The sequence below is a fragment of the Saccostrea cucullata genome, unplaced genomic scaffold (assembly GCF_032062105.1).
Source record: "Saccostrea cucullata isolate Sc308-1 unplaced genomic scaffold, CSIRO_AGI_Scuc_v1 ctg5, whole genome shotgun sequence".
In the NCBI taxonomy this organism is placed as follows: domain Eukaryota; kingdom Metazoa; phylum Mollusca; class Bivalvia; order Ostreida; family Ostreidae; genus Saccostrea; species Saccostrea cuccullata.
This window is the reverse complement of record NW_026940631.1, coordinates 1,025,024-1,049,716: the sequence shown is the minus strand read 5'-3', so window position 1 is coordinate 1,049,716 and position 24,693 is coordinate 1,025,024. Positions and strand designations below refer to the sequence as shown.

Sequence of the window (24,693 nt, the reverse complement as noted above, 5' to 3'; positions counted from 1 at the left end):
TTTTCAAACGATTGATGTACGAGTTATTACCTTTTTACTAACTTTATTACCTCCGCATCCGAACTCTTTAGCAATGTAAACATTCTGACGTGGAAGGTTGGTCTCACCGGAGATTTACGATGGTTAGTAGTCTTTCGATCGAAATATAGTTGTTGCCAGTCATAGGAGGGATGGTATTTTTTGTTTGAAATAATGTCCTTTTACTATTTGAGAATATTTTCCTTGTTATATGAATATCTACGTTAAATCTACATATTTCGAATTCCCTCTGTTTTTCCTTGACCACCGTTCAATTGAAATGCAATCAATTCAGTTGAAATATAAGAGACATATAAAACCATTTCTTGAAGACATAGGCGTCGGAAGCAAATTGGAAGTGGGGGGGGCTAAACCAACGAAAAAGGGGAAATTCCAATTTTCAATGCCTATATGCCTATATTATGTATATATGTGCAAAAAAAAGTAGGAGGGAGGGTGGCTAAGCCCGCCCAAGCCCCCCCCCCCACCTCCTTTCCGGTTCCGACGCCTATGGAAGATAAGTTAATATTTATATATTGTGTTTTGCAATCTTATGTACTGAATTTATTTAATCGTTTTAATCTGTCTTATTCTTGGTATATATCAGGTCCAGTACAATCTCTTGATTTAGCTATATAGCTTTAAATACAATATAGCTTTATTAAGCTATTCAAAATAGCTTTATTTAGCTATTTATACACAGTTTTTCACAAAAATGTTTTTTGCTAGCAAAAAGTGGCATGTATTTGACTCTTCATATATGTACTATGGGTTATCAAAACAACAACCAAAATGAAAGATAGTTGTAACATTGCAGCTTCTGAATACTTTTAAGCAAAAAAAGAATTTCTGTTGTTTAAGTAACTATCCACTACCCTGAGTGGCAGTGAGTGCATTAAGGCATGAATAATTAGTGCTGGGTATCGCGACTGAAAAATCATATCGTGATATATTGCAATATTATATTTTGTATTGCGATATATCACGATATAAATATTTAATAATTTTTTGTTTTTCGTCAAGGTTAAATGAAAACACGAACTCAAATTACATGTATTTTTCGAGTTGATATTCCAATTGCCTGATCGCGTTATGTCGGCGAAAGTGGCAAAATAATTTTTTTTGTAGCACAACTTGTTGAATTCATTTAACGGGTAAGTTATAACTCTCAGATTCAGCTTTAACATGAAGGGGTTTAATATAACAGTTGTCGTCATTTCGGTTTTGAAAGAGACGTGTCTCTTGATCACACTTCACGTCGCTTGCCGCCATATTTTACCTTGAAAGGGGCAAATAACTCTTTTTGTAACAATTAATAGTATATTGAACCCCAACCGGTATTCACAAAAAAATACCGCGATACGTATTGTGAAGAATGAAATCGGGATACACCGGTTAACTAGGGGTGAAACGATACGCCTCCTTCAAGGTTCGATACATATCGTAAAATTTGGTCTCGATTCGGTTATTTTCGATACGATACATTTTGATAGAAGGAAACAGATTCAATGTTGTTTTATGCTACCTTTTACTTAATCTAGTAAAATAATTTATGTGCAAAATGGATAGAATGTATCAATTTAATTGATTTGACTGTTAAAAATTATTTTACAAACTTCAAGTCCACAAAAATTTACATTTATGAACTAATTATACAGAGGAGCATGTTTATACTTATGCCAAACCCGACTGAATGACGATCCCGACTGAAAAACGAACCAAACCGGAAATAGAGATTTTGTACCGTGTATCAAACCGACAAAAAATACTGCGATGAATTGATACCGCGGTGAACCATTTCACTCCTACGGTTAACCGGTAATATTGAACAGCACTATGAATAAGTATGATTGCTTCTCATTGTGCTGAACTGTTACCAATCAATTATCTTGTTGACCCTAATTGGTCTCCTTTATTATATCGTTGCAGAAGTAACTGTAATAATTGCTTTATATAGCCCAAAGACTTGTAGAACTTTGAGTGCAAAGTCTCTCAAGGAGATGTAATTTGATGAATGATTTTTACATGTATTATTTTAAGAAGAGTTCAAGGTTGTATATTATCACTGCACCATGGTGTGTTTTTAGCTCACCTGAGCCAAAGGCTCAAGTGAGCTTTTCTGATCAAAATTTGTCCGTTGTCTGTCGTTGTCGTCGTCGTCGCTGTCCTTGTCGTAAACTTTTCACATTTTCGTCTTCTTCTCAAGAACCACTGGGCCAATTTCAACCAAACTTGCTACAAAGTATCCTTGGGTAAAGGGGATTCAAGTTTGTTCAAATTTTTTCCAAGGGGAGATAATAATGAATAGAAAAAATAATGGCATTTTTAAAAAATCTTCTTCTCAAGAACCACTGGGCCAGAAAAGATGAAACTCATGTGGAATCATCCTCAGGTAGTGTAGATTCAAGTTTGTTCAAATCATGACCCCCAGGGGTAGGGTGGGGCCAAAATGGCCGATCAAAGTTTTACATAGGAATATATAGGAAAAATCTTTAAAAATCTTCTTCTCAAGAACCACTGGGCCAGAAAAGATGAAACTCATGTGGAATCATCCTCAGGTAGTGTAGATTCAAGTTTGTTCAAATCATGACCCCCAGGGGTAGGGTGGGGCCAAAATGGCTGATCAAAGTTTTACATAGGAATATATAGGAAAAATCTTTAAAAATCTTCTTCTCAAGAACCACTGGGCATGAAAAGATGAAACTCATGTGGAATCATCCTCAGGTAGTGTAGATTCAAGTTTGTTCAAATCATGACCCCCAGGGGTAGGGTGGGGCCAAAATGGCTGATCAAAGTTTTACATAGGAATATATAGGAAAAATCTTTAAAAACCTTCTTCTCAAGAACCACTGGGCATGAAAAGATGAAACTCATGTGGAATCATCCTCAGGTAGTGTAGATTCAAGTTTGTTCAAATCATGACCCCCAGGGGGAGGGTGGGGCCAAAATGGCCGATCAAAGTTTTACATAGGAATATATAGGAAAAATCTTTAAAAATCTTCTTCTCAAGAACCACTGGGCCAGGAAAGATGAAGATCATATGGAATCATCCTTAGGTAGTGTAGATTCAAGTTCATTCAAATCATGACCCCCAGGGGTAGGGTGGGGCCAAAATGGCCGATCAAAGTTTTACATAGGAATATATAGGAAAAATCTTTAAAAAAATTCTTCTCAAGAACCACTGGGCCAGGAAAGATGAAACTCATTTGAAATCATCCTCAGGTAGTGTAGATTCAAGTTTGTTCAAATCATGACCCCTGGGGGTAGGGTGGGGCCAAAATGGCCGATCAAAGTTTTACATAAGAATATTTAGGAAAAATCTTTAAAAATCTTCTTCTCAAGAACCACTGGGCATGAAAAGATGAAACTCATGTGGAATCATCCTCAGGTAGTGTAGATTCAAGTTTGTTCAAATCATGACCCCCAGGGGTAGGGTGGGGCCAAAATGGCCGATCAAAATTTAACATAGGAAATTAGGAATATATAGGAAAAATTTTCTTCTCAAGAACCATTGAGACAGGAAAGATGAAACTCCTATGGAATCATCCCCAGGTAGTGTAGATTCAAATTTGTTCAAATCATGACCCCCGGCAATAGGGTGGGGCCAAATGGCCGATAAAAGTTTTACATAGGAATTTCTAGGGAAACCTTTTAAAATCTTCTTTTCTGGTACTTTAAAGCCATGCTTAGTGATATTTGTAGGGAATCATCCTTAGGTAGTGTGGATTCAAGCTTTGTTCAAATCATGACCCCCTGGGGGGTTAAAATTCAAACCCCCCCCCACCCCCCCCTCAGTAAACTTTCAGTTCTGGTCTGATGTGTGCTTTTTCCTAGCCAATTGCTCAGGTGGGCGATGTGGCCCCTGGGCCTCTTGTTTGTACATACTGAGAAAATTACACCTTTAAGAAAAATATGTAGTAAAATAGCTAAATTAAGCTATTCTGAATAGCTTAATAAAGCTATATAGCTATTTAAAGGTACTTGGACACAGATTTGAAGTTATTATTTTCTCTATAATATTACGACTTATATATTTTAATAGCATATCACACAAAAATTAATTAAAAATCTTATTTCATATAAAAGATATTAAAGATATTAAAATTTCAAATTTTTTGGCGGGTTTGATTGACACATCCTTGCACTTTTACAAATTAATTTTATTCTTAATCCTTAGGAAAAGTGGCAATCTCGTTGTGTATAAATGAAAAAATATTAATACTACAATCCAGAAAATTCAGAGTAGACATGTTCGAAAGCAAAACAAACACACAATATATTGTCAGTCCGTGCAGTTGTGGTAAGCAGACTGTGACGATTGAGCGCACCCGGTGAAATGTTAACATCAACAAAAACAGAACTTGTGCCCTGTTTACAAAAACTGTGTACATAACATTAGTGTGCTCGATTTGCTAAACCCTGTATGCAACTCTTAGTTCGGAATGCCAATACTTGTGAAGGAGATTTGCTTTCTAACATTTCTACTCTGAATAAAATTATTTTTCTAGATAAAAGTTTTAATAATTCTCATTAATACACAACAAGATTGCCTCTTTTCCTAAGGATTAAGAATAAGGTTAAAATTTGTGAAAGTGCAAGCATGTGTCAATCAAACCTGCCAAAAAATTTGAAGTTTTAATAACTTTTGAAGGAAATAAGATTTTTAATTAATTTTTGTGTGAAATGCTATTAAAATATATAAGTCGTAATATTATAGAGAAAATATTGACTTCAAATCTGTGTCCAAGTACCTTTAAAGCTATATAGCTAAATCAAGAGATTGTACTGGACCTGTATATTTAATCCTTAAACCACTGTGCAAAAAATATTTGGGTATTGCTTGTACAGAGGCAAAGTAACAGGAAGCACGAAAATTGTTTATAGACAACACTGAAGGAAAAGAATCTAAAATAAAAAACAGATACCAGGGTATATTAAATTACTGGTATTTTGTAGGACTACTCAAAATTTCTTGATGATAATTTTGATGCAAAAGAATGGGTCAATGCAGCCTTTGGATCACAGAAGGACCCAAGTACTGCAAAGGATGTGGGTTTGACTTATTATATATATAAATCACTAGAAAAACAACAATATGATTTGTGTATGTCCCAATGTGTCGATTGTAGATACAAAGACACTAGTGGAAATTTAACAAAGCACCAACAAACATTAGAGATTGCGAAGTTTTTGGGTCAACTCTGTTTCTTTCTCAGATGAAAGAAAAAGTTAAGAAGTCATAAAAAAATGAAATGGAGAAAAAACTAGCTCTGCAACTTAACTTGTTATTTCAATTGCAGCAATATGCAACAACATTGGTTATGAAGCTTCAAATGTTCATTCAGGTATTTATTATTAGTCATTTGTGTTTGGAAATTTGTTGAATGTACATGTATAACCTTTTAAAAATATATTTTTAAAATTTTGGATTTCAAATTTACATGAAATATGAAACATGGACTATTTCTGCACTGTTTTCTGAAAATTTGTATCTTACAAACAGTGTAGTACTTTTACATTCTAATTCATTTATTTAGGAGGTGAACAACATCATAGAAGAAACAAGTCAGCAGGCTGTTCAAAATTTGCCAAGGTGTGTTTTATCATTATGTATGACATGTTATTCTTAGCTGATTTCATCATTTAGGAAAAAGCATTATTCTCTTTTATACGAGGGCTGTTCAATAAATAATGTCCTGAACTATATAACATACATTACAGATATCATATGACATTAAACTTGACTTTCTCTCATTATTGAATCTTTCATGAATTTATAACAGTTTATGTGACCACTTTTCATCACATAGTTTCATCGTGAGAAGCTGGGAAACAAGGGCTTTTCAAGACACTGCACTTAAAATGAATGGTAAAGAATCAGTAAACTAGAGTGAAAATAAAAGCTTCATTATAGCTGCCGTAAAACTTGTTAAAAATCCCAAAGAAATATTCACTGAAATTTACAGCAACCAATGCCTGTTTTATAGACAAAAGAGCAGGTGGACTTCAATGATAAAAAATTATATAATGGGCATCAAAAATGGGTACCCTCCTTGCCAACAAAAATTATAACAACTTATGTACTGGTTGCCAAATTTCAACAAATAATATTTGATGATGTATGATTCACTTTAAGACACATAGCAAATTTGATAGACATCATATCGGGAGTAGTTTACACTGTTTTCAAGAAACGTTTGATGGTAAAAAAGCTTGATACTCAAAGGTCACCCTATATTTTGAAAAATGAGTGAAAACGACAGCATATACGAAATTCTTAACAATTATTTTAAAATATCAGTAATTTTAGTTATCCACGTTTGTTTTCTTTTCAAACAGATATTGGAACATGAATCTATTGATTAAAACCCTCAAAACAAAATTTACCATAAGATGTACTCGATAAAAACGGCGAATGTTTGACAAGAGCACAGGTATTCAAGAGCACAAAGACAGATTTATATGTAATCTTCTTAAAAATTAGTGGTATTGTTGTTCAAATTTGTATCCGGGGAGACAGTTTAATTTCTGGAGGAGTCTAAAAAAGCAATTTTTTTGCAAAAAATCAAAAGGTTTATTAGAGGAAGGACACAGAATCAGGAATCCACTACATTGAATTTCTTCAAGACAGCGTCCAAACCTGCATGCCCTGAAGAGTAAAGGGGTTTTCGGGATAAACAGAAAGTTAATGTTTTTTCACATTAACAATATTCGCCAGATCTTTGACCTTTTGACTTGTTTCTATTTTCAAACTTGAAAAAACACCTTTCAAAGGGAAGAAACAAGTCCGGGAAATCACTGGATCTGCCATTTTCCAGTATACTAAGGGTCATACCCAAAAATGAGTTCTAAAAACAATCAGAAATTGGATAAAAAATATTACGGACATGTATTTTACTTAAAAGAGATTAATTAGTAAAATCATGAAGACTAAATCATTGAAAAGCGTCTTTTGCTTCTTTCTGAGCACCGAGGACATTATTTATTGAACAGCCCTCGTAAGTGTCAGATGCTTCCTTACAATTTTCTCACTTCATAAAAAAAAAAAAATAACAAAAAATCTTTATGGTTTGTCTGATATAACTGTAAATTTTATGATTTAGGGTGACTTGAGACTAATTTGTACACTTTTCTGATATAAATGTAAATTTCATGATATAGAGTGACTCAAGACTAATTTCTACGCTTTTTCTGATATAATTGTAAATTTTGTGATTTAGGGTGATTCGAGAGCTGGACGCGGTCAGACAGGAAGCTGCCCTCCTTCAGGATCAGATGACAATGGTCAAAGAAGACATTCAGAAGGTACAATTCATTATAAACACTGTTAACTTTTGGGGTTTTTTTATGCCTCGCCATGAATATGGCAGGGGCATATAGTGTTTGTCATGTCTGTCTTCCGTCCTTCCGTCACACTTTGCATTTAGCTCTGTTCAAAGCTAAGTTTCAAAGAAACTATCCAAGATAATTTCATCAAACTTCATATGTTGATAGATATTGATGAGAGCTATGCAACTGCTTCAACATTTTTTGACCTTGACCTTTCCTTTGACCTTGACCTCACTTTTCTTAAATTAGTGTGTTTAGCTCAGTTTTAAACATACCATTCAAGATGGTGTTATCAAACTTCACATGTTGATACAAATTTGCACGGATGATGCATCTCAGGATGAACAATACCAGACTTGCTTTGGATGCTGGATCTGACTTACATTTTCCAGATGAGTGATCAGGTTAAAGTTTTTGGAGCAGGTCCATTTCCAAGGAACTATAAGCCGTACCCAAACCAAACTTGCACGGATGAAGCATCTCAGGATGAACAATACCAGACTTGCTTTGGATGCTGGATCTGACCTACATTTTCCAGATGAGTGACCAGGTTAAAGTTTTTGGAGCAGGTCCATTTCCAAGGAACTACAAGCCGTACCAAAACCAAACTTGCACAGATGATGCATCTAGGGATGAACACTACCAGACTTGCTTCGGATGCTGGATCTGACCTACATTTTCCAGATGAGTGACCAGGTTAAAGTTTTTGGAGTAGGTCCATTCCTAAGGAATTATAAGCTCTACTTCGACCAAACTTGCATGGATGATGCATCTAGGGATGGACACTACCAGACTTTCTTCAGATGCTGGATCTGACCTACATTTTCATTCCCAAGTAACTATAAGCCCTATCTGAACCAAACTTGCATGGATGATGCATCTAGGGATGGACACTACCAGACTTGCTTCGGATGCTGGATCTGACCTATATTTTCATTCCCAAGTAACTATAAGCCCTGCCTGAACCAAACTTGCATGGATGATGCATCTAGGGATGGACACTACCAGTCTTGCTTCGGATGCTGGATCTGACCTACATTTTTATTCCCTGGTAATTATAAGCCCTTTCTGAACCAAACTTGCATGGATGATGCATCTAGAGATGGACACTACCAGACTTGCTTCGGATGCTGGATCTGACCTATATTTTCATTCCCTAGTAACTATAAGCCCTACCTGAACCAAACTTGCATGGATGATGCATCTAGGGATGGACACTACCAGACTTGCTTCGGATGCTGGATCTGACCTATATTTTCATACCCTAGTAACTATAAGTCCTACCTGAACCAAACTTGCTTGGATGATGCATCTAGGGATGGACACTACCAGTCTTGCTTTGGATGCTGGATCTGACCTATATTTTCATTCCCTAGTAACTATAAGCCCTACCAGAACCAAACTTGCTTGGATGATGCATCTAGGGATGGACACTACCAGTCTTGCTTTGGATGCTGGATCTGACCTATATTTTCATTCCCTAGTAACTATAAGTCCTACCTGAACCAAACTTGCATGGATGGTGCATCTAGGGATGGACACTACCAGTCTTGCTTTGGATGCTGGATCTGACCTATATTTTCATTCCCTAGTAACTATAAGCCCTACCGGAACCAAACTTGCATGGATGATGCATCTAGAGATGGACACTACCAGACTTGCTTCGGATGCTGGATCTGACGTATATTTTCATTCCCAAGTAACTATAAGCCCTGCTTGAACCAAACTTGCATGGATGATGCATCTAGGGATGGACACTACCAGTCTTGCTTCGGATGCTGGATCTGACCTACATTTTTATTCCCTGGTAATTATAAGCCCTTTCTGAACCAAACTTGCATGGATGATGCATCTAGAGATGGACACTACCAGACTTGCTTTGGATGCTGGATCTGACCTATATTTTCATTCCCTAGTAACTATAAGCCCTACCTGAACCAAACTTGCATGGATGATGCATCTAGGGATGGACACTACCAGACTTGCTTCGGATGCTGGATCTGACCTATATTTTCATACCCTAGTAACTATAAGTCCTACCTGAACCAAACTTGCTTGGATGATGCATCTAGGGATGGACACTACCAGTCTTGCTTTGGATGCTGGATCTGACCTATATTTTCATTCCCTAGTAACTATAAGTCCTACCTGAACCAAACTTGCATGGATGATGCATCTAGGGATGGACACTACCAGTCTTGCTTTGGATGCTGGATCTGACCTATATTTTCATTCCCTAGTAACTATAAGCCCTACCGGAACCAAACTTGCATGGATGATGCATCTAGAGATGGACACTACCAGACTTGCTTCGGATGCTGGATCTGACGTATATTTTAATTCCCAAGTCACTATAAGTCCTACCTGAACCAAACTTGTGTGGATGATGCATCTAGGGATGGACACTACCAGACTTGCTTCGGATGCTGGATCTGACCTATATTTTTCAAACAAGCAATTCAGCTGCATCACTATTAAAGATATTCTGATCAAATTTTATACACATACAAATTTTCATGTTGCTTTACTAATATATCCTCGGCGGGGCATTCTTGTCCTGTGGACATATTTCTAGTTAATAAGCATTTTAAACTTTGTTACAGAATCATTGTGCTTATGATAATCAAATTTATCTTGTAGGTGGAACATGACACATCAAAGTCTATGCAGACACTTTTGAAACTAGATGCTATCAAATCTCGAATGACATCAGCTGCTGAGGCACTTAAAGTGAGTAAATGGAAATCTATACCAGTTAAAAGCAATCTGTGCCAGCAAAAAAAATCTACATAAGTTAAAAGAAATCTATATTACTGGGTAGTAAAAAGAAAACTTCATCAGTAAAAGGAAATTTTCTTCAAAATACCGTATAAGCAGAATTTTTAGCAAGGATTTAATTTTGGCATTATTAGTGAGGGTGCCAAGATTGCTAAAATTGAATATCCCTAGAAAATTATATGTGCTTTATTTGTAATTACAGCTTTTTAGTGAGCTTTTTAAAATTGCTAAAATTACATTTCGCTAAAAATAAAATACCAGTTTTTAAGGATGAGTCACTAAACTTGCATCTCCCTAAAATGGGTCAACTCCAATATAAGGGTATGTAGTTCCTATGCGGAAGCTTGTATATTTATAAAAGTAGTGATTCGGTTCTACTGTCGACCGTGGACAGTTGACATTTAATCTTTTCTACTGTCAACCAGGGACAGTTGACAGTTGACATTTAACCATTTCTACTGTTGACCTGGGACAGTTGACATTTATTCATTTCTACTGTCGACCAGAGACAGTTGACATTTAACCATTTCTACTGAGGACCGGGGAAAGTTGACAGTTGACATTTAACCATTTCTACTGTCGACCAGGGACAGTTGACATTTAACCATTTCTACTGTCATAAATAAGTGAGATTAGGATTAGTCTCGCATAAATAACTGAGATTAGGGTTAGTCTCGCATAAATAACTGAGATTAGGCTTAGTCTCACACTAATAACTGTGATTAGGGTTTAGTCTCGCATTAATAACCTGTTCCCGGTTGAAAGAAGAACACATGGAAGTGTCAACTGTCAACCGTGGACCTGTCCCCGGTCGACTCTAGAACATATGGAAAGTGTCAACTGTCAACCGTCAACCTGTCCCTGGTCGACTCTTGAATATATGGAAAGTGTCAACTGTCGACCTGTCCCCGGTCGACAGTAAATCAATGTGTGGAATGTAGAAATAATACACCCAGTAAAATTACTACAATATACTAGTACAGGGATGTATGAATATGTTAATATTGTATGAGTTAAAGTACTACTTTATCCTTATATTTAACCATTTCTACTGTCGACCGGGGACAGTTGACATTTAACCATTTCTACTGTCATAAATATGTGAGATTAGGATTAGTCTCTCATAAATAATTGAGATTAGGGTTAGTCTCACATAAATAACTGAGATTAGGGGTAGTCTCTCATAAATAATTGAGATTAGGGTTAGTCTCGCATAAATAACTGAGATTAGGGTTAGTCTCGCATAAATAACTGAGATTAGGGGTAGTCTCTCATAAATAATTGAGATTAGGGTTAGTCTCACATAAATAACTGAGATTAGGGTTTAGTCTCTCATAAATAATTGAGATTAGGGTTAGTCTCGCATAAATAACTGAGATTAGGGGTAGTCTCTCATAAATAACTGAGATTAGGGTTAGTCTCACACTAATAACTGTGATTAGGGTTAGTCTCGCATTAATAACCTGTTCCCGGTCGAAAGAAGAACACACTGGAAGTCCACTTATACGGTATTTCTGTTGAGTGTCTACACTTTCAGTGTATATGCAGTGACTGGATTTTAAAAAAAAACACCCTCATGTTCCTGGATGGAAAATGAATTCAGATTTTATCCCCTACAGACAGAAAATTGGGGCATATCATTTGGACTTACTTTTTCAGAGATGTTGTCCATTATTTTGTGTACCTCTATCATATATTGGGGAAAGATGAAATCCTCAAATTTTGGCAAAAATGAAGATAAAAATTTTTTATCTTTCAAAGTCATGCTTTAACTTAAATGTTTGAGAAAGGGCTTACAAAAATTTTGCACTTATGAAAGGCTCTTTGAAGACATTTTGTTTTCTCTCTGTAGGAGGCTGATAATTGGACGACATTGAGCTCAGACGTAGAGGAAGTGTTCCAGTCCAAGGATATTAAAGCTGTATGGCTGTCTATCTATCACTTTAAAAAATCCTGAAAGAAGTTGTTAACTTAAATACAAAACACACGTCTGAAACTAAAAAAAAATTATTCAGATGGAGAAAGATCAGACATCATTAAAAGTAACTTGTAAGAAAAGGCTGAAGATAAAGTAATAGATCTTTCCTATATTAATTTAGAAATGTGTATGTAAAGACCTTACTGTATGTATGTAAGGCCCATAATATATCAAAATTTCTACTTTGCTCTACAGATAACCTCAAAACTAAAAGGAATGCAGAATAGCTTGGTAAGTTAACATCATTTACTAAGGTTTGCTTTCACATGGCATAATTGATGCTGAAGAGTATTCATGGAAGCTAGTATTCATTTTTACAGACCTTTCATTGCTACTTTTTCCGTACAGCTGATGCTGGTTGAAACCCCTGACTATGGAGACAGATGCCAACATCTGGAGACTTTAAAGAACAGACTGGAGGCCCTGTTAAGTCCCCAGCTAGTGCAGGCTTTTAACACCCAGTCCCTGGAGGCTGCTCAGATGTACACCCAGATCTTTACAGACATAGATAGACTACCACAACTCTATAAGTACTACACAAGGTGTCACAAGGTAAGTTAACAAAGTACAAAAGAATGTGACAAGTTCTATACAAGAATGAAGATGTCATAGGGAATATTACAAAATTAAAAAAATGAAAGTAACAAGTGCTTTTCAGGATGCCAAAGGGTAGGTTATCAAAATGCAGTGGTAGGTCACAAATACTGCATAAGTCTTCTCAGAGTAAGTTATGATAGAGGATGATTGAGGTACTTACTAGTACCATCAAAATTATCAAAGAACAAAGGGAGGTAACTACTAGTATCGTCAAACTTATCAAAGAACAAAGGGATGCACTACAAATGTTACAATTAAATCCCTTTGGTTCAGTGTCCAGACCATCTTTACAGTGCCAGGGGTCCTGAGTCAACACATTGCCTTTAGCCAGCATATTTCATTCAGTGTTCATGGGCTGATTGAAGCGACATATTTTGGAAATACATGTACTGAATACTTATCTAACTATTTATGAAAGCTTAAATTTGATTGGTGCTACTCAATGAAAAAAGCAAGTGCTAAAATATCTAATGAAATATGTCAGGGGTCCAACAGCAAGGTATTGACTCAGGACCCCTGGCATTGCGAGGATTTGTCCAGACTTAAAAACAGAATAAAAGTTTAGGAAAGTTACAAACTACAGTCAGTCATGTGTCTGTCTAAGATTAAGGACCCCTTGTTCTTAGGCAGAATTACTATTTGTGAATACGATTTATAAATTGTCATTTTTTGCAAATGTAGGTGGCATTGTTAAGTACGTGGAAGGATACAATGGAAGCGAATGCTGATGACACTCTGAAAGAATGGCTGACAGAGTATTATGACCAGCTCCTGTCAACATGGCACACACAGGTGAGGTCCTCATCTGTAGTGTTTTCTTACTTCATAGAGCAATTGCTTATCCTTTCAGTTTGAATATTAAATTTTTGTGAAATGTTCAGTTTCTTTATTTGTCTGAATTAAAAGAATTCAGTTGTGATTATAATGTATGAATAAAATTTTTTGTAAATTTGAAGATGAAGTGGTGTAGACAGGTGTTTCCTGATCCTGTCCCCATAGTCTGTAACCTGATCACAGAGTCCCTAAAATCCCTGGATCCTCCCCTACATTCCTGTGTTAATCTGTACATACAGCACAGAGACACACTGACTGGACTCACAGAACTCAAACAGGTAAGGATATAGCATGGAGACTCACAGAACTCAAACAGGTAAAGATATAGCATGGGCTCATAGAACTCAAACAGGTAAAGATATAGCATGGACTCATAGAACTCAAACAGGTAAGGATATAGCATGGACTCACAGAACTCAAACAGGTAAAGATATAGCATGGACTCATAGAACTCAAACAGGTAAAGATGTAGCATGGACTCATAGAACTCAAACAGGTAAAGATATAGCATGGACTCATAGAACTCAAACAGGTAAAGATGTAGCATGGACTCATAGAACTCAAACAGGTAAAGATATAGATAAATAGAACTCAAACAGGTAAAGATATAGCATGGATTCATAGAACTCAAACAGGTAAAGATGTAGCATGGACTCATAGAACTCAAACAGGTAAGGATAAACCACTAAAAGCATGGATGCAAGACTCAATATAGACTCAAAGAACTCGAGCAGATTAGGAAAAAACAGGGACTCAAAGTTGTCAAAGAACCTGAGCAGGAAGATAAAAAGCTTATAAAAACAGAAAGAAAAGCTAAGTAACTCAAATACAGTGCAGTAAAAATTGTTACTTTATATACATGTATATCTGTGAAACAAAGCAGGCATACGGCCATAAAATTGTAAATTTGAACCCAGGCTATCAGATGACTTAGGGCAACAAATCATGAAAATGCTTATTCAAGTGCAGCATAGAAAATCATTAAAAACCAAAATCCTATGAAAATGTTTATTAAAACTTTTAATGGTACAATACAAAAGGGAAATCAGTGCACAACGATAAACACTCCATTAAAAAAAACTGCAATTTAGTATTATTGTCCAAACAGATATTTAAGTTTTGATTTATAAAATTTGTACTTGTTTTCTTCATATAGCCAGAGCTGGACTCAATTCAATCTCAGGCCTATACATGACTTATCTTTTTAATATATAAACCAAAATGTGATTGAAGCTCAACTTTATTTACAAAACAATACAACCAGAGACACAGGTCTAGAACCAAAGATGCAAGATACTTTAATTTATTAGAGGTCATTTTTTTTTTTTTGAGTGAAGAGTTCCATTAGAAGAATGTATATATTTGTTTTGATATTTTATAGATAACGGAGAGATTTGCCAGGAGTATAGAACAAGCTGTGGAAGCCAATATGAAAGGTTATTTGATATTATCCCATTCTAAGAAATTTGAGGATCTTTTTTTACTTTTATTCAATGTATTAATGTTCTCCATCTGCAGCCGAAGATGTTAGTCATGTGACCAGCTTGGATCATCTGCTCCTGGAGTTATATGCCCCTTATCGTCAGTATATCAGCACCTATCAAAGTTTGGAAGAAGAGAAGCTTGGCAAAGATTTAGAGTCAATAAAAATGGTAAGAATATAAAGTCCTGAATAAATAAATCACAACTTACAGTCACTTACCTGACTTGAGAAATCCTTAATTTTTTGAGTGCCTCTGTGTTGCTTTCTTCTGCAGGACCATGAAGAAATATTTGAGACAGTCCAGTTGTTAGCCAGATCAGTCAATAAATTGTTTAGTTTTGCAGAGGAGGTAGGTGTGTGGGTGTGTTTCATGAATCAAAGAAGATGAATATAATATAATTGTGTATATTGTATGATGGGGTTTTTATTTAAATCTTTTGATTTTAACAGGCTAATAAGAGATGCCTGAATTTGACCAATGGCTGTGGATATTTGTTTATGATGGATGCAATAAAGGTAGACTGCTGTATGACCACAAATACAATTCCCATTCCAAATTATCTTAACCTTTAACACATTTTTCTTGGCATTTTTAATGTCATTTATCTGGATTCTAGTCTGAGTTGTGACATGTTGTACCTTACATACATAATATTTTAGTACGTGTAATTATTGGTCCTTACAGACATATTTTAGTAACTATTGTAAAGAATTCCGAAGGGTACTGACGAATATTAAGGAGAAATGTCGCACAAGTCGGAGAGCAGGAGAGGAGGAAGATTGGACGCACTTCCAGCACACACTCAGAATCATACAGACATGTGGTAAGGGGGAGATACACAATAAGAATCATACAGACATCATCATATGTGGTAAGGGGCACACACTAAGAATCATACAGACATGTGTTAAGGGGAGCCACACACTAAGAATTATACAGACATGTGGTAAGGGGGACACACTCAGAATCATACAGACATGTGGTAAGGGGCACACACTTAGAATCATACAGACATGTGGTAAGGGGCACACACTTAGAATCATACAGACATGTGGTAAGGGGGACACACAGAATCATACAGACATGTGGTAATGGGGAGCCACACACTAAGAATCATACAGACATGTGGTAAGGGGAGCCACACTTAGAATCATACAGACATGTGGTAAGGGGGGCCACACTTAGAATCATACAGACATGTGGTAAGGGGGACACACACTAAGAATCATACAGACATGTGGTAAGGGGAGCCACACTCAGAATCATACAGACATGTGGTAAGGGGAGCCACACTCAGAATCATACAGACATGTGGTAAGGGGGCACACACTTAGAATCATACAGACATGTGGTAAGGGGAGCCACACTTAGAATCATACAGACATGTGGTAAGGGGAGCCACACTCAGAATCATACAGACATGTGGTAAGGGGCACACACTTAGAATCATACAGACATGTGGTAAGGGGGACACACAGAATCATACAGACATGTGGTAAGGGGCACACAGAATCATACAGACATGTGGTAAGGGGGACACACAGAATCATACAGACGTGTGGTATGGGGAGCCACACTTCGAATTATACAGACATGTGATAAGGGGGAGACACACACTAAGAATTATACAGACATGTGGTAAGGGGAGACACAAACTAAGAATTATACAGATGTATGGTAAGGGGGAGACACACACTAAGAATTATACAGATGTATGGTAAGGGGAGACACACACTAAGAATTATACAGATGTATGGTAAGGGGGAGACACACACTCAGAATCATACAGATGTATGGTAAGGGGGAGACACACACTAAGAATTATACAGACATGTGATAAGGGGGAGACACACACTAAGAATTATACAGACATGTGGTAAGGGGGAGACACACACTAAGAATTATACAGATGTATGGTAAGGGGGAGACACACACTTAGAATCATACAGACATGTGGTAAGGGGAGACACACACTAAGAGTTATACAGACATGTGGTAAGGGGGAGACACACACTTAGAATTATACAGACATGTGGTAAAGGGGGAGGTTACACACATATAATAATAGATAATAATAAAGACTTGGTTAGAAGAAGACAAACACATTTAAAATTATACAGACATTTGGTAAAAAGGGGCAGAATCAGTCAGGTTTTAATTGTAAAAATTACAAGATTGTTTATAAAATTCTAACAGAATAGTAAAGTTTTTGCAGAAACTATTTTGATATTTATTAACAACAATTTCATGTGTATGAACTTTTATTTCTCTTAATCAGGTGATTTAATCATGCATATGGATGAGCTTGATGGAAATATTTTAAGTAGCATGATGCAAACAATAGCCCATTACACAAACCCTAGCTCTCCTATCAAGGAGATAGGAAAGCTCAGGTAAGTATCATAATTTATATTTGTATGAAATACTAATATAACGCATGTATCTAATATTACTGTGTTTTGTGAAATAATTTTGGAAATGGTAATTTTATAACCTCTAAATATATAAAGATTAACACAGGGTGATAAAAATACTGTATAAGTGGAACTTTTAGCAAAGCATGAATTTAGTGATTAAATGTCCTTGAAAATCGGTAATTGATTTTAGCGAGAAGTAATTTTAGTGATTTTTTTATGAACAGAACATTAATGTGGATTAAATTGTCAGCAATATTTTATTTTAGCCACATAAACACCCTCACTTAAATGCCAAAATTGAATCCTTGCTAAAATGTCTGCTAATATGGTACTCCATATTGAGTAGTTAATCAGAGTTTTTTTCAATATTAAGTTTTATTGAATGTTTAATATTAGATCAGATCTGAATGGGTAAGATTTTTATTTATTTTCTCTCAGTCTTATTGTCCCAGTTTACTGACTGTGGATGGACATTATTGACCTGTCTATCTGTCTTTCAATTTACAACTATCTGTGGGTTAAGTTTGAAAAATTTTAAATGTTTACAATTCAATTACCATGTCTGCTGATAAGGATTTTAATGAAAAGGTACATATTTGAGTGTTCAGTATTGGTGAGGGACAACACATTTATTAAATGAAAATTATGTTTTACAAATGCATTGTGTTTCAATCCAAAAAAAAAAAATGTTAAGATGCTTTTTGGGTGAAGAGGGATGGTATCTGGTTGCCTGGTATTGATAAAGTTGCTATAGTTACAGGACCCAGGATGGTACATGTATCAAAGACTTTAGTTTTCTGTAACTGTGTTTGACATGAAATTTTTTATAAGTAACTTTATCTCTCCTTTAATCTTGTGCAAGACCATGCTATTTCAATATTTCTATAGTAAAAATGCCATGTACATTGTAAATTTCAAGAATGTGTTTGTATAATCTTTTTGCTTGGCAATATCAAAAATAAGCATGAAATGTTATCTATATTTCTCTCATTTTAAATCTCTCCTTCTTATCAGTTCAGGAATATTTTTCCTTTTATTGAATATTAAGAATATTGATCAAAGTTATTTAGAAATTTTACAGTTTTAAAATAATTGTCCTGATTAATTTATTATACTCACATGGACCGGTACTATAGCGAGTTTCATCGGACATTTCGATTTTTTATCGGTTTTGCCGGTAGGACCGATAGTTTTCAGAAACTCTGTCATAATGTTTCATATAATTGTTCTAAAGGTGAATTTTTCCTTTAAAATGATTCAAATTCTATTTTAGGAAACTTTCAGATATTTGTTGTAAAATTTAGCGCACTTAAGTCTTGTATTCAGCAGAATGACAAAAAAAGATAGCTGTCTGGAGAAGACTTTTCTGACTGAAGTTTATCCACATCTGTGTGTCTGTCTGTTTACTGACAGTCTGATAGTTTTTCACGTTTGATTTCTTAACTAGAACCTATAGATGGTTTTTAACAAAATTTGCCACCATTCATTCATGGTAACTACAATAGAGGGAATTCATTTTTTTCTTTCCAAGGGCTACCAAGGCTACCAAGACAAATCAAGAGTTGAGTTATTTAAAATCTTAACTCAGCAAACTTGAAATTAAACAATACTATTAAGCTGGCATATTTGTTTTCTTCTTTTTTAACTTCAGTTGTGCTTGTGGATACTAAGAAATATTAAAGCTCTCTAGCATTTTGTATTTACAAGTTTATATTGATAAATTTTAGTATGTGGAGTAAACTACCAAACTTAACAATTTTAATTTGTCATGTCAATGTATGTTTGGAGTCATTAATATTAAGAACAATGTACACAAATATTTGCATGTTTGAAGACACATTCCATTTAGATGCATTCATGACAAGGTGTATATATATTCTGTATTACAGATTTTTTGGAAAAGTGTCAGCATTGGAGGCCCATGCATCTTTATTCCTGAGTAACCCTCATGACATTGAGAATTTGGAGGGCTTGGTCACCAAACTGGGTGAAGGTGAGAACAATAAGATTGCATTTCTAGTTCTACCAGGTGAAAATACCCCTGTATACAGTATGTTTGAAGGGAAATACTGTAAACCAACTTTTATTTGCGACAACTTTATTTCGCAATTTACCAGGGAAAACCTAGTTCCCGACGACTTATTTTCACGATCAAGCCTTTTCAGATATGTTGTTAATAGACACATACACTTTAAGGACCGATTTGTGGTGAGAAATATTCACGAGGCTCTCGCGAACCTTGTGAAAATTTCTCGCATGTGAATAAAAGTTGGTTTACAGTATACTGAATGTTATTTTTAGATTTTACACTGTAGATTGGTTCAAAAAATTAATAACCTGAAACAAATAATTGTTTTAGCAATAAAGTATTTAGTTGTCAGGGGTATTTTCATACAGATACTTTCAAATACTAACATATGTTAAATGTTTTTTAAATGTGAGTTTTATCTGTGACTTGTAGGTGACCTGCCCTCTGTATTAGAGGACACTAAGAAGGAGTTGTGTAAGCTGAGTGAAGACGTCCACAAGTTTTCTTTTGACATTGTGTTCGGTACTCTGAGGGGATATCTCGCTGACGTCAGCAATATGGAGGTCAGGCTCTAAAAGGATGTCAAGGAATTTAAGGCCAAACAAAATATCCTGATAAAGATTAACCTAAACACAAGACGCTGATAAATGGTTTACTTTGTTGTTAATTTTCTGTATTCAGTGATAACTGAAGTATTTTTTCTAGATATGGACATCAAAGAGTGCTGGCGGTGCCCTGACCTCTGACCTCCCCACATTTAGCCTCTCTCCACAAGAATATATTACAAAAGTAAGACAATCACTTAATGTCAAGCAACAAGTTTAGTAGAGTGGCTATTAAAATCTTTATAATTTGTAAGTAAACAAGATTTAATGTTTTGATATGATCACACAGGTAGGGCAGTACTTGATGACGTTACCCCAGCATTTAGAACCTTTCACCATGCAGGACAATCCTTCAGTATTGGTTGCTTTGAAGCATGGGAAATTGCCCTATACTGATGAAACAGGTATATATGTTGTTGCCATACTGATACTTATACAGAGTACTTTTCTCCTTTGAAAGTGCATTGCACTGTGAATAAAGGTATTCCAAATAAAACATTGTAGATTTCATGATTTTATATATTTGAAGTTAACAGACATTGTTGAAATCATACCTATTAAACAATTGTTATTTTTGGACATTTATGGCTTTAACAGAGCTCCCAGAACAAGTGGCAGACTTGTGGTTGGAGTCCATAGCCAGGGGGACAATGCACCTCTACAGTGAACAGATCTTGAAAATCCCAGAACTATCCAGTCATGCTACAAAACAACTCATAACAGACATAGGTACTAAATACTATCCTATAAAACTAAAAAAAAAACCTCAAAGCAGACATGGGTACTAAACACTATCCAGTCATGCTACAAAACAACTCATAACAGATATAGGTACTAAATACTATCCCATAAAACTAAAAAAAAAACAACTCATAGCAGACATAGGTACTAAACACTCTCCCATCATGCTACAAAACAACTCATAACAGACATAGGTACTCAAAACACTATCCAAACTATCCCATCATAGTAAAAACAACTCATAACAGACACATAGGTACTAAACACTATCCCATCATGCTACAAAACAATTCATGATAGAATAGATACTTAACACTATCCCATCATGCTACAAAACAACTCATAACAAATAAAACTAGTTCTAATTGTAACGGGGACCGTTACAGATGTTCCCCAAACGCTCCCAACTCCCTTTTTGTGCAAATTTCCTTTAAAACTTTTTTCAATGTGCTTAGTATCGCAGGATTTCATAAAAGAATTTTAAAAGCTACAATAATATCACTGTTTTGTCATTTAACGCATTGTTCGCAAACGCACGTTCATGCACATGCAAGGTGATCATAACATGTTGTCTAAACCATTAACATATCTTTATATTCCAGAAATCAATAAAAAGTCATAAAAATATAAATTTTACCGTTTTTCAAACATATTGTTCATTTTACGCATTGCGTGTGCGCATGTGCATGCAAGCACGTCCTTGCATTCAATTTTGATACCAATATCATGTAGGAATCCATAATACCTATTCATATTCTAAACTTCATTCTGTTTTGTTGAGAAACAAGAAAGACATAGGCATGTAAAGTTTCAGCCAATGAGATTGCAGCACACGTGGATTTATGTGCTTTCATGATAATTCTTATATATCATGCTGTAGATCTTCATAATATGTGACTAAGTTCAAAATTTCAAAGGATTATGACGTAAAACAAGAAAGATATTGAGACTTTAGTTTCAGCCAATAGAGCAAAGCGCACGTGCAAAGATCTTGCAATTTTGACCATGTCATCTTGTCCATACTACTTCTATATTCATGCATTGTGAGTTTCAAAAAATTCCATCAATAAATAGAAAAGTTACGACTTCATCCATTATCTTTGTAATTTCACATGTTGCACGTGCGTGCTCTTGCCAGCACACGCGCATGTACGAGCTTTCATGAAAATTATTATATATCATGCTGTAGATCTTCATATTGTGTGACTAAGTTCAAAATTTCAAAGGATTATGACGAAAAACAAGAAAGATATTGAGACTTTAGTTTCAGCCAATCAGAGCGAAGCGCACGTGCATGCGCGTGAGAACTTGCTATTTTGACCATGTCAACACGTCTATACTACTAATATATACTTATATTATGAGTATCAAAGCATATAATAAAAAAATAGAAAAGTTACGGCTGTATCACGCTCTTGCAAGCACGTGCGCGCAAAATCGTTCCGCAAATGTACATAACATGCCAAGGTTTCACTTAAGTCGGACGTGTAGTTTACAAGATCATTCGCAGAAAAGATTTTCCCAGGAAGAAGAAAAATAATAATAATAATAATAACTAGATGCGTTCTTGTTGCTAGGGCAACAAGTAGGTCTTCCGACCGACTTTTCTTTAGAGTTCTATGCTGCGTCATCCCATGAAATAGATTTCAGAATATATGTTTTCGTTTACGTTCATTTACAGTAGTTTCACAACACAGATCGTGATTGTTCCAGGTATTTCACAAAATATCTCCAAATATAGCTTTTAAAAATCAGCAAAATGTTCCACACATGTTATAAAAGAGTGAAAAGTAATTTGCAACTGAAAAAAGACAAAAAGAAAGAAAAAATTTAGGGAACGCCTCGAGCGAGATTCGAACCCCCGACAGTAAGACAAAGTTTGCTTCGGTCATATCTTTGCAATAATCAAACAAATGAAGAAAATGAAAACATATATAGATATCTTTGAAGACGCTCTATAAACCCTGTAAATCCGAAAAAAAAATATTGAAAAACAAAAAAGTTGAAAATTTGGACTTTTTGAATTCACTTCCGTTTGCGACCGGAAGTAGGTACGACAAAAAATGAAGGACGTTCGGCACTTCTACATGTGATGTTCTTTCATGTCCATAAGTTTCAATGTCATATCTTTAGCCGTTTTCGAGAAAAGTAGTGTACAAAAATCCATTTAAAAAATACAAATTTCCCCAAAAATCGCGAACGGACGAAAATTTTGAAAAAATGAAAAACACGTCTGGAGATATTAACCTGATGCATCTTTCCTGTAAAAATCTTTGAAATCCGTACAGTCACAGCTGAGATATCGCCATAAAAATGAAAAAAAGAATAATAATAATAATAATAATAATAATAGGAAACCGACGGAAAACAATAAGGTCTTCATCGGAAGACCTTAATAATAAGAAACAGAGTAAAAACAATTACCCCAACTAACATAATTACTAAACTCTTCTAGACTATCCCATCATGCTACAAAACAACTCATAACAAATATAGGTACTAAAAATTCATTGATTTTGTAAAAATTAACAAAGTGGTTTCAGTGAAAATTGTATTTTGTTTAAAAAAAAAAATCAAAGAAATGTAAATAAAAGTTTGTTACTTCTAACTTCAATTGTGATAATTAAAAAAATATATATTTCAGCAATCAGTGTATACATGTATTTCAGGTGGTTCTCTGTTAATATTACATTATGTTGTAATGGCTGACTTTGGTTTTTTTTTGTACAGATTACCTGTGTAATGTATTGGATGACCTTGGCCTTTATGCGTCAGAGACCTTGAGGAACATTGACACCCTTCTGAAGGCCCCACAAGAGGAATATTTAGACACTGCAGAGTCTATGCCACAGCGTCTATCACACGCCATAAGCAGCATGAGAAACATTGAACTTTAATCTTCATTTGTACAGTGGAATCTCTTACTAAGTAAATATATTTATCATGTGTTATTCTGGTGTTTTTTTTTTTAAATTAGATTCAATATAGATTCTTATTTTGCAGTATAGGGCCATCTTTAAAATTTTTTTGATTGTCCTCTTCCGACCAACTCAATAAAAATGGCTGGACTCAAAACTTTTTTTTTACATTCCATGGCCTAATGGGAAAAAAAAATCATTACAACATGCAATGTGAAATTGAAGCATATTCAAATTTAAATAATAGACTGTAATTTTAAAAATGTTTGATAATTCTTATTAGTTCAGTGTATTAGATTGTGAAGTGGAAAACAAATTTTGTAGGTAAGCCCCCCCCCATCCCCCGAAAAAAACTTAGGCCACATTTAATCTAATATTCACATGCAAGCATCCTCATTTAGTCTAAAAAGCTGATTCAGGTTTGTTCAAATCATGTCCCCTGTGAGTAGAATAGGTCAGAACTACAGGGGATCATCATTTTTTACAGGAATATAGGAGGAAATATTTAGTAGAAAAGCTCCATAGTGACTCAGGTCAGCATTTAGCCTCATGGGCCTCCTGTAGAAGATTTCCACTTCACTACATGGGGGCTGCTAACACTTGTTGTTTGATCTTATAAAAACCATTATGCATACTTAAATTCATATTTGTAAATTTATAAAGTGATCACATAAAATTGAGGTATGTTACTGGCCCCTGTTTCCTAGCAATGCCTTATCTGGTATTTATTTCTTTGAGTACAGACTTAAAATTCTGGGCACATCTGTGTCATTTACCTGTGCCTAATTACTGCTCTTGCAAAAAAGGCACGAAAGTTTTGACTAGGCTCCTTTGAATGAAGATTACATAGGAAGACTAGAGGGAACGGTCCCTCCACTTGATTTCACTTGTACTATACAGATCTGATGTCTGTAAACTTACTTCTGTGTAAACATTGATTGATTGCAAGCTGGATTGTGAACTGA

At 35.3% G+C, this 24,693-nt stretch overlaps 1 protein-coding gene across 2 annotated transcripts; it reads left to right on the top strand.

Annotated features, from left to right (window-relative positions):
• Positions 1-52: 52 nt before the first annotated feature.
• Positions 53-23,761, top strand: LOC134255751 (conserved oligomeric Golgi complex subunit 7-like). Of its 2 annotated transcripts, XM_062738262.1 has the most exons (24): positions 53-122; positions 4,975-5,067; positions 5,319-5,363; positions 5,556-5,611; positions 7,239-7,323; positions 9,988-10,077; positions 11,978-12,046; positions 12,299-12,334; positions 12,452-12,655; positions 13,382-13,492; positions 13,657-13,812; positions 14,916-14,970; positions 15,053-15,186; positions 15,292-15,366; positions 15,468-15,533; positions 15,703-15,841; positions 17,297-17,411; positions 17,832-17,846; positions 19,325-19,428; positions 19,897-20,027; positions 20,170-20,253; positions 20,359-20,473; positions 20,667-20,798; positions 23,541-23,761. In XM_062738262.1, the coding sequence occupies exons 1-24, from the start codon at positions 120-122 to the stop codon at positions 23,705-23,707; spliced, it is 2,280 nt and encodes a 759-aa protein (XP_062594246.1). In that variant the 5' UTR covers positions 53-119; the 3' UTR covers positions 23,708-23,761. The 2 variants fall into 2 exon arrangements, with proteins under 2 accessions (XP_062594246.1, XP_062594247.1); XM_062738263.1 differs by lacking the exon at positions 17,832-17,846.
• Positions 23,762-24,693: the final 932 nt, after the last annotated feature.

Bases quoted from the DNA above. Each gene is read 5' to 3' on its own strand.
- LOC134255751 (XM_062738262.1), top strand. The intron at 7,324-9,987 runs GTACAATTCATT...TTTATCTTGTAG, and splicing joins TCAAAGAAGACATTCAGAAG to GTGGAACATGACACATCAAA. The intron at 12,047-12,298 runs GTATGGCTGTCT...TTTGCTCTACAG, and splicing joins AGTCCAAGGATATTAAAGCT to ATAACCTCAAAACTAAAAGG.